The sequence below is a fragment of the Myotis yumanensis genome, unplaced genomic scaffold (assembly GCF_028538775.1).
Source record: "Myotis yumanensis isolate MYYU_CA2020_CCGP unplaced genomic scaffold, mMyoYum1.0.hap1 SCAF_7, whole genome shotgun sequence".
Taxonomy (NCBI): domain Eukaryota; kingdom Metazoa; phylum Chordata; class Mammalia; order Chiroptera; family Vespertilionidae; genus Myotis; species Myotis yumanensis.
The window spans coordinates 36573059-36590429 of NW_027223758.1; the positions used below are offsets into that span (position 1 = coordinate 36573059).

Below are 17371 nucleotides of genomic sequence, written 5' to 3' on the forward strand. Positions count from 1 at the left end.
GAAGTGAAGATTAAGGCAGAATGTTGAAGGCCCCACCATGTACATGGAGCCCCTCAACAAAAACTGGGAGACTTACTGGTCCCAGGCATTTAAGGAACTCTCCAGCCACACATTATCTGACCACTAAGCTAACTGAGCAGAGAGCACACAACAAAGAATACACACTTTATAGAATTAAGTCAGAAAAGTCACCAAACAGAAATACAATAATAAATTTTGAGAAAGGAAAGAACTGATTTCCACATTATTTGAAATTACCAGTTTTCAACAAAAAAAAAATTTATGAAACACATAAAGAAATAAAATCCACACACAAAAAAGAAATCCATACACAGGGAGAAAAATCAATAGAAACTGTCCCTGAGGAAGCCCAGACATTAGACAAACTAGACAAAGATTTTGAACCAGCTATTTTATTTTTTTAATATATTTTTATTGATTTCAGAGAGGAAGGGAGAGGGAGAGATAGACACATCAACGATGAGAGAGAATCATTGATTGGCTGCCTCCTGCATGCCCCCAGGGGGGATCAAGCCCGCAACCTCAGGCATGTGCCCTTGACCAGAATCAAACCCAGGACCCTCTGTCCGCAGGCCGACCCTCTATCCATTGAGCCAAACAGGCCAGGACTGAACCAGCTATTTTAAATATTTAAGAACTAAAGGAAACCATATCTAAAGAACTATAGCAAAATATGAAAATGATAGAGAATATCAATAAAGAGAGAAACTAAAAATAAAAATTCTGGCCCAGCTGGAATGGTTCAGTTGGCTGAGCATAATCCCGTGCATCAAAAGGTTGCTGGCTCGATCCCAGTCAGGGCACATACCTGAGTTGTGGATTTGATCCCTAATCAGGGAGCGGACAGAAGGCAACTGATCAATGTTTCTCTCTCACATCTCTTCCTCCCCTTCCTCTCTCTAAGTATGTCCTCAGATGAGGAATAATAATAAATAAATAAATAAAATAAAAATTCTGGAGTTGAAAAGAACACTAAATAAACATTCACTAGAGGGGTGCAACAGATTTGAGCAGAAGAATCAGTGAGCTTGAAGACAAGGTCAATTGAGATTATCCAACCTAAAGAACAGAAAGAAAGCCGAAATCGGTTTGGCTCAGTGGATGGAGCGTCGGCCTGCGGACTGAAGGGTCCCAGGTTCGATTCCGGTCAAGGGCATGTACCTTGGTTGCAGGCACATTCCCAGTGGGAGATGTGCAGGAGCCAGCTGATCGATGTTTCTCTCTCATAGATGTTTCTAACTCTCTATCTCTCTCCCTTCCTCTCTGTAAAAAATCAATAAAATATATTTAAAAAAAAAAAAAAAACAGAAAGAAAAAATAATAAAGAAAATTTAACAGAATGTCAGAGATCTTTGGGACATCACCAAACATTACCAACATATGCATAACTGGGAGTCTCAAAAGGAGAAGAGAGAAATAAATGAAGAGAAAAAAATATTTAAAGAAATACTGGCAGAAAACATCCCAAATTTGATTTAAAAAATCAATCTATAAACCTAAGAAACTCAATTAACTCCAAGTAGGATAAACTCAAGAGATCCACAAATAGACATATCATAATCAAGTTGCTGAAAGACAATAAAAAGATAGAATCTTAAAAGCAGCAAGAGAAGCGACTCATCATTTACAAGAGATCCTCAATAACATTAACAGCTAATTTCTCCTCAGAAATCATGAGCCCAAAAGGCAGTGGGATAAAATGTTCAAAATGCTGGGGGCAGGAGCGGGGGAGGGGGAATGACTGTCAAACAAGAATTCTATATCTAGCAAAGCTATTATTCAAAAGTGAAGGAAATATTAAGACCATAGATAAACAAAAACTGAGGGAATCTGTCAATAACAGACCTGCCCTACAACAAATACTAAAGGGAGATCTGCAGGCTAAAATAAGACCTTGTACACTACAGTAACTTAACTCCACATGAAGAAGTAAAGTGCACTGGTAATGGTAACTATTTAAATAAATAAAAAATACAGTATAAATGTATTTTTTTTACTTTTTTATTGAATTTACTGGGTGACATCAGTTAATCAAATTATATGTTTTCAGGTGTACAATTCTATAATACATCATCTGTATATTGTATTATGTGTTCATCACCCCAAGTCGTCTCCTTCCATCACCATTTACTCCCTTATGCCCTCTCCTACCACCCCCACCCCTTTCCTTCTAGTAATCACCACACTGTTGTCTGTGCCTGGGTTTGTTTGTTTTTGCTTAATCCCCTCACCTTTTTCACCCACTCCCACAACTCCCATTCCCTCTGACAGCTATCAGTCTGTTCTCTATGAGTCTATTTCTACTTTGTTTATTTTGTTCATTAGATTCCACATATAAGTGAAATCATATGGTACTTGACTTCCTCTGACTGGCTTATTTCACTTATCATAATGCTCTAAATGTATTTTTTGCTTGTAGTTATTTTTTAATTTAAAAGAATTGAATAAAGCAAGAACTATAAATCTATGTTGATGGGCACACAATCTATAAAGATGTAATTTGAATGACAATAATGACACAAAAGAGGACGGAAGGGACAAAGCAATATATAATCAAAGTTTTTATATATACTATTATTGAAATCAAGTTAGTAATAATCCAAACTAGATTGTTATGAATTAAGATGTTAATTATAATCCCCAGGGCATACACTAAGAAAATAACATAAAATAATAGTAAAACTTTATACCATATACAAAAATTAACTCAAAATAGGTCAAAAACTGTTTTTTAAATAATTTTATTGATTTTTTAGAGAGATAGGAAGGGAGAAGACAGAAACAGTGATATGAGAGCGCAACATAAATCAGCTGCCTCCTACATACCCCTACTAGGGATCAAGCCCACAACTGGGCTTGTGCCCAGACCAGGAATGGAACCAGCAATCTTTCTGTGCCCAGGATGATGCCCAACCAAATAAGTCACACCGGCCAGGCTAAAGACCTAAATTTAACACCTAAAACTATGAAACTTTTAGTAGAAAATATAAGGGAAAGCTTCATGATATTGGATTTGACAATGATTTCTTGGATATAACACCAAAAGCATAGGCAACAAAAGAAAAAAGAGTTGAATTTCATCAAAATTAAAAACTTTTGTACATCAAAGAATACTACCAACAAAGTGAAAAGGCATGGGAGAAAATATTTCCAAATCATATATCTGATAAGGGATTCATATCCAGAATATATTAAGAACTCCTACAACTCAACAACAATAATAAAAAAAATAATTAAAAAATGGGCAAAGGATTTGAATAAACATTTCTCTGAAGATATAATTTTAAAGGCCAACAAGCATTTAAAATATGCTTAATGTCACTAATCCTATATGATAAAAGGTTAATATGCAAATTGACCAAACGGCAGAATGACCAGTCGCTATGACGCGCACTGACCACCAGGGGGGTGGCAGACGCTCAACACAGGAACTGCCCCCTGGTGGTCAGTCCACTTCCACAGGGGGAGCACTGCTCAGCCAGAAGCTGGGCTCATGGCTGGTGAGCGCAGCAGTGGTGGCAGGAGCCTCTCCCACCTCTGCAGAAGCACTAAGGATGTCTGACTGCCAGCTTATACCCGAACATCCCCCGAGGGCTCCCAGATTGCAAGAGGGTGCAAGCTGGGCTGAGGAACCCCCACCGCTGAGAGCACGAATTTTGCACACCAGGCCTCTAATCATTAGAGAAAAGCAAATCAAAATTACAATGGGATATCACCTCACACCCATTAAGATGGCCACTATGAAAATAAAATCAACAAGTAGCGGTGAAGACATGGAGAAATTGGAATTCTGTGTTTTGCTGGTAGGATATAAAATGGTTCAGCTGCTGTGAAAAATTAAATGGTAATTCCTCAAAAAATTAAACATAGACTTACCTTACACTCCAATAATTCCACTTCTTAGTTTAGAACCAAAAGAAGTGAAAACAGGGACTCAAACAGATATTTGTATACTCATGTTCATGGTAACACTATTTCACAATAGTCAGAAGATGGAATATCCCAGGTGTCCATTGACAGATGAATGAATAAACATAAAGTGATATATACTAGTATACACAATGGAATAGTATTCAGCCTTAAAAAGGAAGGACATTCTGACACGTTACAACATGGATAAGCCTTGAGGGCATTTGCTAAGTGAAATAATCCAGTCACAAAAGGACAAATTCTGTATGATTCCATTTATCTGAGGTACCTAGAATAGTCAAAATCTTAAAGACAGAAAGTAGAATGGTGATGAGTACAGAGTTTCAGTTTTGTAAGATGAAAACAATGGATGTTGGTGGTAATAGTAGCACAACAATGTGAATGTATTTAATGCCCTCAACTGAATACTCAAAAATGGTTAAAATGGTACATTTACATTATGTATATTTTACTAAAAATTTTTTTATAAAGTACAGAGTGCCTTTCTGTAATTTCTACTCGTCAACAAAAAGCAAAAATGATCACCAATGCCCAGGACAGCTCATTTATCTACACAAATAAAAGAGAAACATGGTAATTAGCGTACGACCGCTACCCTTCCCATTGGCTAATCAGCATATCCTTATGCAAATCAACTGCCAACTAAGATGGCGGTTAACCGCCAACAAAGATGGCAGCTAATTTGCATATGCCCAATGATGGGAGGCGAAAGGGGAAGGACTGAAGAATGGTGATCCGCAACCCAGGCGGCAGGCAAGAGCTAGGGGGTGGGCAAAGGCCGCCTTTCCCCTCCCCCAGCCGGTGATCACCATTGGAAAGCCGGGCAGCAAACCCGACCCCAGGGGCTGGGGTTGCTGGCTGGCCTGTGCTGAGCGATGGTGGCAATCGGAGGGCAGGAGGGCCCGGGCGCAGGCCAGGCGGCAACCCCGGACCCCACTGGGGCCGGGGTTGCTGGCTGGCCTGCGCGGAGCGATCCCCATGGCTATCGGAGGATGGGAGGGCCCGGGCGCAGGCCAGGCGGCAAGCCCGGACCCCACTGGGGCCGGGGTTGCCGGCTGGCCTGCGCGGGGCGATCCCCATGGCGATTGGAGGGCAGAGCTGGGGCGCAGGCCCAGCGGCAACCCCGGACACCCCAGAAGCCACCTGCCCGCCACCCGTGACCCTATCAGGTCCGGGCCACAGGCTGGCGTCCGTGTACAGCCACAGAAGCCGCCTGCCCACAGCGTGTGTAGCCACAGAAGCTGCCGGCTCACGCCTATGTACAGCCACAGAAGCCACCTGCCCGCCGTCCGTGACCCGATCCGGTCCCGGGTTTCAGGCCCTGGCCCATGTGCGGCTGCAGAAGCTGCCTGCCCACAGTGTGTGCAGCCGCAGAAACCTCCGGCTGGCGCCTGTGTGCAGTCTGCAGTCGCAGAAGCCACCTGCCTGCCGCATCCCACTATGATCCACTGAGTTATGAGGCCAGAGAGCAAGGAGAACTTCCGCCCCTGAGTCAAAGTGTGGAGCGGAGGACATGGCCTCCCCTCCTAAAATTGCCAAAGGACAGGACCTAACCTAAGCCACATCCTCTGAGACAGCCAGGCAGGCACCACTGACCCTCTCTGCAGGCCGGGCCCTCCTCCCCCTTCCCCTGTCCCTGCACAGCTCCCATAGCTCCCCACTGGCTGAGTCAGGCACAACAGGTTTGCAGCCACAGGGGCGATTTAGCAGCTAATGAAAAATGCGAGAACAAACAAATGAAGCAGCTACTGCAGTGGGGAAAAGATGTTCATCAAATTCGTTGTCTCTGAGAAACTGAGGCAGCCAGCACAGGCCCCTGCACAGGATGAGGCTTCTGCTTCTAAAGAAATGTCCTGGGGTTAGAGGTGAGGGGGTGCTGCCCTTCCACTCTCTGAGCTCTCAGAGGAGTCTGTGCTCCCCCTCCTGGTATTCTTAACACCCAGAGACCCCTCCCCAATCCAGGGCAGGAATGTTCCACGCTGACTGCCTCCAGAAAGCAGAGAACAAAGAGGCACTTCTTGACTTCAAGCCTCTAAACCAGTGGTTTTCAACCTTGGCTGCACATTAGAATCACCTGGGAATCTTTTTAAAATCCTGATTTCTGGGCCTCACCCTCTGGAAATTCTGTTTCTTTGTTATGGGGTAGAGCCACAACATTAGTAACAAAGGATGAGACACAGAAATCAGGATTTTAAAAAGATTCCCAGGTGATTCTAATGTGTAGCCAAGGTTGAGAACCACTGCTCTAAACAGACTTGACCACTGTGGGCAAAGACCTGCAGCTGAGAGGGGACAGGTTCTGGGTGCGAGGTCCAGAGCATGGAAGGCCTCCTGGGGGAGCAGTGGATCTGGAAGCCTGTGTGCTGGGTCAGAGACACCCCTGCCTCCCACCCTTCCCTGCCCTGCACATAGACGTGCCTGGACTGGGGTGAGGAGGAGAAGGAGAACTAGAGGGAAGGAACACTGAGTGTTTGTTGGCGGCCATGTAAAAAGGACTGTGACCCTTCCCTCCCACTGAGTCACTCCCTAAGGCAGCCCTCGGACTGAAGGGTCCCAGGTTCGATTCCAGTCAAGGGTATGTGCCTCGGTTGCAGGCTCAATCCCTGACCCTGGTTGGGTGCATGCAGAAGATAACCAATTGATTTGTGTCTCTCACATCGATGTTTCTGTCTCTCTTACTCTGTTCCACTCTCTCTAAAAATCAGTGGAAAAATATCCTCGGGTGAGGATTAACAAACAAACCAAAAAAAATCTAATAGTGGGTATGTGAGTGTTTACTATGTTGACTATTAAAAAAAAATTTTTTTATACTTTCAAAATAAAAATTTTTAATTTAGAAAAGCATTTAAATATCACTGGTCCCATTTGATTCTCTGATCAACCCTATCAAATTTACTGTTAAAAAAATCTGAGACTCAGAGAAGTTAGGTGACTTGCTCAAAGTCACACCCACAGAAGTAACAGAGCTAAGCTTACAACCAAGGCCCTTCAGACTCCTAAACATGTGCACTTTCCTGTATCTGTGAGTTCCTCACATGCCTAACCCAAATACCCAAATATCTGCTACTTTCATGTTTACTGACACTTTCAACCTGTCCTACAGGAGTTTCCACTGCTTTGTCACACATCCTATATAATAATAAATATAATAAAAGGGTAATATGCAAATAGACCAAACAGCAGAACAACCGGTCGCTATGATGTGCACTGACCACCAGGGGGCAGACACTCAATGCAGGAGCTGCCCCCTGGTGGTCAGTGTGCTCCCACAGGGGGAGTGCCACTCAGCCAGAAGCCGGGCTCACAGCTGGCAAGCACAGCGGTAGTGGCAGAAGCCTCTCCTGCCTCTGTGGCAGCACTAAGGATGTCTGATGCCAGCTTAGGCCCGCTCCCCCTGGAGTTGGACATCCCCCGAGGGCTCCTGGACTGCAAGAGGGCACAGGCCAGGCTGAGGGACACCCTCCCCTGAGTGCACAAATTCCGTGCACCAGGCCTCTAGTTACATTATAACACCAGGCCTGCGGGGAGGAGGGGCCCCAGCGGTTGGCCAGCTGGCCCCGCTCCCGATTGGGATGGGGGGGCCAAATGGAGGTGGGGCCGACCAAGGGGAGGGGCCGCAGGCGGTTGGCCGGCCGGCCCCACCCTAGATCGGGATGTTGGGAGCCTATGGGGGGCGGGGGGCCCAAGCTGGCTGGGGAAAGGGGCCACGGGCAGTTGGCAGCCAGCCCCTCCCCCAATCAGGGTATTGAGGGCCAATCGGGGCCCGGATCAGCTGGTTGGCTGCTGCAGTGTGCATCATAGCCACCTATCGTGCCGGTCGTTCTGCCATTCCTGTCGCTGGGCTTTTATATATATAGATGTTTAAAGGACTTCAAAGATTCACTGTATAAAGTGAAAGTGACTTTCCTTATCTAAACTTACTTTTCCCCTAAAAAGATTACTAGAAAGGATAAATGGGATGGGGGTAGGACAGATCCAATTAATAGAATCCATTCAGAGAGGCAGATTCTATGGATGCTACCACCTAAGAAGAAATGAACCTGAAACAGTCCACATGCTCAGGAATAAAAATATTTAAGATAGCTGGGGCATCCGCTAACTTCCAAAACAAACCAAGGGGTTCATTTCAGGTATATAGCCCAATAAACTTTTCATCTCTTCCCCCAAGTATCCATCTTAAAAACTAAATAACTTCGGCCCTAGCTGGTTTGGCTCAGTGGATAGAGTGTCAGCCTGTGGACTGAAGGGTCCCAGGTTCAATTCCAGTCAAGGGCACGTACCCAGGTTGTGGGCTCGATCCCCAGGAGGGGCTGTGCAGGAGGTAGCCGATCAATGATTCTCTCTCACCATTGATGTTTCTATCTCTGTCCCTCTCTGAAATCAATAAAAATATATTAAAGAAGTAAAACACACACACACTAAATAACCTGGGACATCCTAGTCGTCATTTCCTCAGCAGTCCTGATCTCAATCAATTCTTGCTCTTGCATCAACAATTACTCTGCCAAGTGAATCTTTCTGTAGGTTATAAAAGCTATCCTTCAAACAAATATATATATACTGAGCAGCAATCGTGGGCACTGCACTTTGCTAGACTGAGAAGAAATGTAAGTAAAACTGCAGTCCTTGTAAGCCATATAGTAAAAGATTAGAAAGTGTAAAATGGCAACTCAAAAGACAACCGGAGGCAAGAATAGACAGTCTCAGCTATGAAACACCAATGTCCTTGACCCAGGTTTTGAAAGACTTGCTAAAATTACACTCTCCCATCCCTCCATGGTTAGCAGCTAAGCTCTGTATCCTCCTAACCTTTTCCTGCGGCCACTTTCTCTCTCCTTTAGTTCCTGGAGGTCGCAGTATGCTAGAAGGATCCGGACTGAATCACAAGAAGGGCAGGAGCTTCCCACAAGGGTGCTAGTTAGTCTAGCAGTCTTTCCCTACCTCATTCTTCATTCATTCATTCATTCATTCATTCAACAAACGTTTATCGGACACCTATGATATGCCAGACACTGTACGAGGCCAAGTGAAAACGGCAGCTAGGACCTCAGTTTTCGTGCAGCTTTCAACCTGACCATCTGTCACAGTATCCCACATAACGGTCGTTCAGAATGGACCGACTGCTCTCTGAAACCAACCCGGGAAACCTCGGGGTCCCAAAGCGCCGCCGATGAATGTCCTCGTTTCCCACGTCAGGCTCCGGAGGTCTGAGAGGGACCTGCCCGACGTCACACGGTACCTCGGCGACAGAACAGGGACCGGATGGAACCCCGTCTCGCGGAACTCGCATCAGTGCCCCACGTGCCGCCTCTCCCTGAGGGGAAGCGGTCGCAGGCGGCGACTGAGGAAAACCAAACCGCATCGAATTCAGATCCGATGTCACTCTCCCTCTCCTCCCAAGGGGGGAAAACCACGGCCAAAAACGTTAGAGGGAGGCGGGAAGCTGCCTCAGTTTCCCCGCAGAGAGGCGGCCGCACAGACTCCCCCTGTGCACTTCCTTCCAGCTTCTCCCACCCCGTCCTCTCCGACTCCAACCCGGGCCCGCGGACAACCGCACGAAATTATTCCTTCACTCACAAGGACTCGCACCAGCAACGCCATGTTTCCTCAACAACCATTTCCGGGTGAAGGGTGAGCTTCCGGAGTCCCGGCTGCCACTACGCCTTCCCTGGGTCGTCCTCTACGGGGTCGTCCCCTACCCGCGTCCCCGAGCCAGCGGGCGCCTGGCAACGGCGGCGCAGGCGCACAAAGGCCGCTGCCGGGATGCGCGCGCTTCCCTCGGTGCGCGGAACCCGGCGAGCAGGGCTGTCGGCCGGGACGGCCCCGGGACCCGCCTCCCTCTCGCTCGTCCACGCCCGACGCTCACGGAGGCTGAAGTCCTCTGCAACGCCGGCCTTCCCTGACCTCTGGCTTCGGGATTTGCATAGCTCTCTCCTGAACCCCGACCTCAACCAGCCTCACTACTCAGCGCCCTCTTATGAGAACCCCTCCTTCCCAGGCTTGACTCCCGAGAAGATCCCCCCCGCTTTTCACTGGGGTTAAAAGACCAGGATTTGGGGAGCTCCCTTAAAAGAAGGTGATGGTATTGTCAAGAAAGAGGTTTGAGTGATAGGCCGGGACATCTATATAGTGAAGAACAGAAAGAGAGGAAGAGCTTCTTAGGAAAGAAGAAAGGGCAAATGAGTAAAAGGAAATGTAATGAGCAAAACTGAGAGTTTAAAGGATAAGAAAATCTTGATCAGACAGTGATATTTTTTAATTTAAGGTTTTAGGGTTAGAACTGTTGGGAATGATGACCAAGTGCAGGGGGTGACTATGGAAGAACGTGGCTGAAATGAAGTGGAGGTGAAGATCTCTGGACTGGAGGCCTTCCAAGAACCGAGAGCTCATGACTTAGGATGCATCATTTACTGAGACATTTAGGTTCCCGAGGATGGTGGATAAATTAGGAATGAAGAGGCCTGACACCAAAGCCTCCAGCACCAGGGCTCATGAGCTCCTTAACACTCAGCCTAAAGCCCCAGCAAGTTCCATGGTTCTCTCAAAGCTCCCTCTCCCTCGCTACATTTCCTCTCTCCCTTTACACTGTCTCTACCCCCTCAGAACTTTCATACTTCCTTAGAGGCACCACACTGAAATTCAGTCATTCATTAAAAATATATATATTTGCTGAGCACTGACCATGATTCAGGCTCAGATCTAGATGCCAAAGATACAGTAGAAAAGTTCCAGTAAAGGGAGACAAACAATAGACAAATAAATATAATCTGATGCCGAGTATTGGTAAATGCTAAGCAGGATAAGAATAAAAAGTGAGAAGGCGAGGTGCTATTTTAAATAAGATGATCAGGCAAAACCTCGCTGGATTTGATCAGAAGTATGAATGAAATGAGAATCTGGCCCATGTCAATGAGAGAGTGACCCATGTCAATTTCTTGGAAAAGAGCATCCTTGGCAGATAGAACAAGTACCAAGGCCCCAACATGGAGAATGCTTGGTCTTCCCAGGAAGAGCAAGGAGGTTATTATGGTTTGAGTCAAATGACTAAGAAAGAGTATGGTAGGAGATGAAGTTGACAAGGTGGCCCTAGAGGCCAGATCTGGGGGACCTTGTAGGCCATGGTAAAGACTTTGGCTTCTGTGTGAACTAGTATGGGTACAGAAAATTACTGGAAGCGTATACAAGAAACAGTAATGGTGTTAATAGTTGTTGATTCTGAGGAAGAGGTTTGGGAGACAAGAGGTTAGAAATGGAAGGTAGACATTTTTTTTTAATATAATTGATTTTTTACAAAGAGGAAGGGAGAGGGATAGAGAGTTAGAAACATCGATGAGAGAGAAACATTGATCAGCTGCCCCCCCGCACACTCCCCACCGGGGTTGTGTCCGCAACCAAGGTACATGCCTTTGACCGGAATCAAACCTGGGACCCTTGAGTCGGCAGGCCAACGCTCTATCCACTGAGCCAAACCGGTTAGGGTGGAAGGTAGACATTTTTTACTATATATCCTTTTGTCTTATTTAAAGTTTGTACCATATCTATATAATTACCTTTAAAATTGAAATAAAAAATACCCTGCCGAAGCCAGTTTGGCTCAGTGGATAGAGCGTCGGCCTGCAGACTGAAAGGTCCCAGGTTCAATTCCGGTCAAGGGCATGTACCTGGGTTGCGGGCACATCCCCAGTGGGAGATGTGCAAGAGGCGGCTGATCAATGTTTCTCTCTCATCGATGTTTCTGACTCTCTATCTCTCTCCCTTCCTCTCTGTAAAAAATCAATAAAATATATTTAAAAAAAAAAAAAAGAAATAAAAAATACCCATATCATTCTCAAAATCTAATTCTGGGGAAAAAAGTTTATTCATTGGTTTTATGGAAAATACAAAGAAGTAGAACTTGGTCCTTGCCTTCAAGAATATTAGAGTAGTAGATGTATAATACATAATCACAATTTTTTAAAAAAAATTCAAAAGAATTGAGTTGAACTCCTATCTCACAACATATGGTAAATTAACTCAAAATGGGACAGAGGCCTAAATGTAATAGCTAAACTATAAAATTTTTTAAAGAAAACATAAGAGTAAATCGTCATGATCCTGTGTTAGGCAAAGCCTTCTTAGATACAATAGCAAAAGCACAGATAACAAAAGAAAAATAAATTAGACTACATAAACATGTAAACTTTTGTATTGTAAAAGATACCATCAAGAAAGTAAAAACATGTGGAATGGGAGAAAATATTTGCAAGTCATGTATCTGATAAAGGACTTGTATCTGGACTATATACAGAACTCTACAAGTTAATAATATAACAATAAACACCTACCCTGACTGCTGTGGCTCAGTTGGTTTAGCATCGACCTGTGCACTGAAAGGTTGCCAATTCGATTTCCAGTCAGGACATATGCCTGGGTTGGGGGCTTAATCCTTAGTAGGGGGTATGCAGGAGGCAGTCAATCTATGTTACACTCTCACATGGATGTTTCTCTCTCTCCCTCTCCCTTCACCTCTCTAAAAATCAATAAAAACATTTTTAAAAATAAAATAAACACCCAATTAAAATGGGCAAAGCATTTGATTAACCATTTCTCCAAAGAAGACATATGAATGGCCATTAAGTTAATGAAACGATGATTAGCATCATTAGTCCTTAGGGAAATACACACACAAACACACACACACAATGAGATACCACACCCTCTAGATGGCAGACATATAATACAAAGTGCTGGCAAGGATATGAAAAAACTGGATCCCTCATACATTACTGATGCGAGTGTAAAGTGGTAGAGCTGCTTTGGAAAATAGTCTGGCTTTTCCTCAAAATTATAAACATAGAATTACTATATGACCCAGTGACTCCATTCTTATGTGTACATTCAAGATAAATTTAGACATGTTTATACAAAAACTTGTATATTAATGTTCACAGCTAAAAACTGGAAACAGATGTCCATTGACTGATGAATGGCTAAATAAAATGTGGTATATCCAGAAAATGGTTTATTATACAGCAATAAAAGGGAATAAACTGATACATGCTACAACGTGGATGACCCTCAAAAACTTTATGCTATGTGAAAGAAGTCAATCACAAGAGGTTGCATATTGTATAAGTACGATTCCATTTCTATGAAGTGTCCAGCTGTCTATTCCTGGACCTCATCACCAGAATTATAATTCTGAAATTTTAAATTTATGTCATTCTGTGTTCTCATCATCCTATTATTTCAGCTTTTATCCATTACTCCTACTACACCTGTCACTCTTCCTTGTTGAGACCTCCAGGGTTTTCATCTCCTCTTTATCGTCTGTCAACCCTCTCCTCTCTTTACTACCTCTCCTTTCTAGCTCAGACCGTGTGGTCTGTCATTTTAATTATTTTCTTGCCAATATTAAGTCCTTTGCTCAAATGTCTTTCTATCCTGTCCACCTGGAAAGACCCCAACCTTGTAATTGTCCATTTAATCAACCCCCTACATCTAGATTATTGAGTACTATTGGAGAAAATCATGCAAGAGGCCTATTGGTACCTCCCAAATATAGCTACCACCTTCTGTTGTGCTCAACCCTGCCCCCCTCCCTTCTCCAATACTACTATTTATAACTGTATTAGATTCTGAGGGCTGACATAACAAAACAAAACAAAAATCAAATGGCTTAAAACCATAAAAATGTATAGTTTTGAAGTTCTAGAGGCTAAAAGTCCAAAATCAAGGGTTTGGCAGGACCATGCTCTACCGAAGGCTCTGGAGGAGGATCATTTCTTGCCTCTTTCTAGCTTCTGGCAGTTGCCAGCAACCCTTATGTTTCTTGCTTTACAGCTTTATCATTCTGTTCTCTGGCTCTCTCATCACATGGCCTTCTCCCTGCGTGCCATTCTCTGTGTCTCTTGTCCTCTTATAAGGATTCTAGTCATACTGGCTTAGGCCCACTAATGACTTTATATTGACTTGATTACATCTGCAGAGACCCTTTCTACCATCTCTGAACAGATGGCCTCACCTCCTACTTCACAGAGAAAATAGAAGTTATAAGCCGTCAGAAGGAAACTCAACTTCCAACCACTAAATCAAATACCTGATTTTATTGTATGCATGCATTCTTTCTTCTTTTCATCATTTCATGGAAGAATTGCTGCTTTTCCTATTTAAAGCTAATCCCTAAAGAGTTTTTCTGGTCAGGTCACCAATAAGAAGCAACCAATGAATGCACAGGTGGGTGGAGCAACAAGTCGATGTTTCTTTTTCTCTCCCGTCCCCCCTTTCTCTAAAATCAATAAATAAAAGAATTTTTCAAACTTGATGTCCAAAGCTGACCTCATCATCTTCCTCTCAAAATCTATTTCTCTTTCCGTGTTCTCTTTTTTGTTGTTGTTGAATGGCACACTGTTTACCCAGTTGCCCAAGCAAAAAACCACAGGATTCACCCTTGACTTTGCTTCTCTCCCTTACTCTCCCCATCCCAACACTCTCCAAGTCCTGCTTAACTGAGCAGAAACACAGTTTCCTTAGGATTTAACACTACATGTCTAATAATGAAGCCCACACTTGTATTCACGTTTAGGCACCCAAATAATATTCAACTGATCTATAGCTACCTACAGCACTCTTTCCCGTCTGAAATTATGGAATCACATTTTTTTCCACATCCTGTAATTGTAGGGTTGATTTCATGCATTCAGATGTATAATTTGACTTTTTCTCCTGGTTTTTTTTTTTTCATCTCCTTTGATTCGGTCTATCATAGACTTATCATCCTAGCATCCTTTGAGAATCTTTATTTTCTCTTCCAGTCATGCATGAAACCTGAGGACATGATCATTGCAAGATAAGAGAATTCATGGAAAATGCTAGGCATAGTACCTGGCACATAATAAGCCCTTAATAAACATTAACAATTGTGGTGGTTGTTATTATTTCAATACTCAGCGCAGAGTCTGGACCAGAGTAGACCTTTAATAAATACTTATTGATTAGTGAATGAATGAACCAATCAATAAATCAAAGATTGATAGAATGAATACATCTCAAGCCCAGTAAACTTGATATTATTATCCCTCTTCTGCAGATAGGGAAACTGAGGCTCAGAGAGGTTAAATAACTGAGCCCAAAGTCACTCAGCTGGAAAGTGGTGGAACCAAGACTGGAACCTAGTTCCGACTGACTTCCAGGCATATGTGACTAATCCTCCTCTACTCTGATTTCTCATATCTATATTCAGATTAAATATAACAACTAAGTTGTGGAGTCAGAGTGAAGGCTGAGAGGCTTCCCAAGGTTCTGTATTTCAAGCCTTAGAAAAGCCGATTCTCCTGCTTATGGCCCTGGAACATGGGATTGTGTAAGAGGCCAAGAGATGGCATCATAGCACTGGGAGCCCACCTCTTGCCTTTCCTATGGGTCTCCCATTTTCTCTGCCTTCAGCTCTCTGCTTAGCTGTTTCTCCCAAGGAACTAACAATGTCGTGTGTCCCCAAGGGAATACTTTTAAGACAAGGATCCAAACCCCAGGTGACTAATTCCACTGCTTGCCAGGACTGGGATCAGTGGAGTCTGGGGCCCAGAAAAGAAGCAAAAATGGTATAAAGAGCACTGAGACCTGTAGGAGACCTGTAGTTACCTCCCTGGCTGTCAATTTCCTTTTCTGTCAAAATGGGGTAAGGGGGTGATATTCCTTGCCCCGTCTGCTTCATGGGACTGTTTGAGGCACATTAATAATAACAGCTAACATTACTGAGTGCCACCTCTGTGCCAGGTACTGTGTTGAGTGTCTTTCATATCCTCACAGTTAGTCCTATGAAATAGGTAGACCGTTTACCTCTTCCCCACCCCCCACCCCCCCCCCCCCCACCCCGCAAATGAGGAAACCAAGATTCATGGAATTAAGTTCCTTGCCCAAGTGCTCTAACTCTAAGTGACAGATCTGAAATTTGAAACTGGCTGCCTTTGAGCCCTTCAGTGCTGCAAGACCACGGCCCGGAGAATGTTTGTGAACTCTAAGGAATGATATAAGCCTTATACCTTTTTTGTACAAGAATGTACTGTATAAATATGCAGCTTGTTAAGATTGATCCTGGAAGAGGGTGCCTGGTGGAGATAATTTTCCAAGGAGGCGGTTGAATAGATCAGATGGTTAGGATGGGAGGGCTGTTCCTATCCACCCTACAATTTTCTGGTTGGGAAAAGGGGGACAGTACACAGTCTGAGTGGCTCTTTTGTGGAAGAGAGTCCCTAGGGCGGGTTGAGATGGGAGAGGAAGTTCCTTGTGTATCAAGCCAGAGCCACAACAGTCAGTTCAACACCCAGGCCTTTAGCAGAAGAGCATTGTGGCTGAGGTGATATGAAACGCTTTGACGGCGCGAAGGCAGGGAGCAGCTCCAGTTCTGTCAGACTTTCCAGGAAACTAGGGACACGCAGCCCAGAAAACAAGTGTGTGCAGGAGCCAGCCCCACCTGTGACCCCTCCGTCCCCTGCCTCTCTACCCTTGGGGTTTCAGCCACCCAGTTTCTACACTGCTCACTCTGTATGTACAGCCCGCTGCCTGGCTTCCCTGGCACCTCCCTTCCAGGCTCATTCTCTCTCCCACACACCAGAACTCTGTCTGCCGTGGCAGCTTCTTTGTTTACTTCCAGAGTTTGCAGGCCTGCCACTAGCCAAACACAACGAAGCCCAGCCAGGGAGGGCGAGGCTCCAAGCTCAGGCTGCCCCCTGCACAGGGCTCTTGCTTTAGGTCCTGACAACCCAGGTTTCAGGTCTAGAGAGAAGGGACACAAGATCTGCCCATAGCTGGGCAGGAATCCCCACTGTTGAAACAGCTTTGGCGAAGAGCCCTGGGAATCAAAGACTCAGCTGGAGAGAGGTAGGGAAAATGTTGAGGCCCCCTGGGTGGGAAACAGAGGCCTGGTTCTCCCTCTCTTCAGCCAGGCAGATTCTGGTCCTGAGCCCTTAGAACGAGGACTTGGGTGCCCACGTTGCCCTACCAGAGGGCTGTGCTCCCCCCCCCCGCAAGAGTTCATACGTCTCACGCCCCTCCCCAAAGATTCTAGTGGAGAAAGGGAAGTGGGCTTTTAGTCTGGGCAAAGCCCCAAGTAGGAAACATTGTCAGGATGTGTCTGGCATTGGACTGTCTGAGATTAGTAGGTAGGTTATTTATCTAATATGTAATTATGTGTTTATATCATGTATAATGTTAAGGGGAGGGGCTCTAGCTCTGTTTCTGGAGATGGGGTGAAGAGGTCGGAGGTGATAGGTGAGCAGTGCGTGTACTAAAGGTGCCAAGCAGGAGGCTAGCAGGGCCACATACAAGTTCACGTGAGGAACAGTGATCAGTGTCAAAAAGGAGATGTCTCAATGGGAGAGGAGGGATCTCTAGCAGCCCAGGTTCCCCAGAGAGAACTAGAGGCCCCTTTAGATGGTGGTCA

General features: G+C 44.8%; 1 protein-coding gene across 1 annotated transcript in view; it reads right to left on the minus strand.

Annotated features, from left to right (window-relative positions):
- The window catches only part of UQCC1 (ubiquinol-cytochrome c reductase complex assembly factor 1), a 115288-nt gene extending 105660 nt beyond the window's left edge, over positions 1-9628 (minus strand). Inside the window, exon 1 of the mRNA XM_070420201.1 lies at positions 9529-9628. Coding sequence (XP_070276302.1) covers positions 9529-9552 — 24 coding nt within the window. The 5' untranslated portion in view covers positions 9553-9628. The remainder of the gene's footprint in view (positions 1-9528) is intronic.
- Between the last annotated feature and the right edge of the window lie 7743 nt (positions 9629-17371).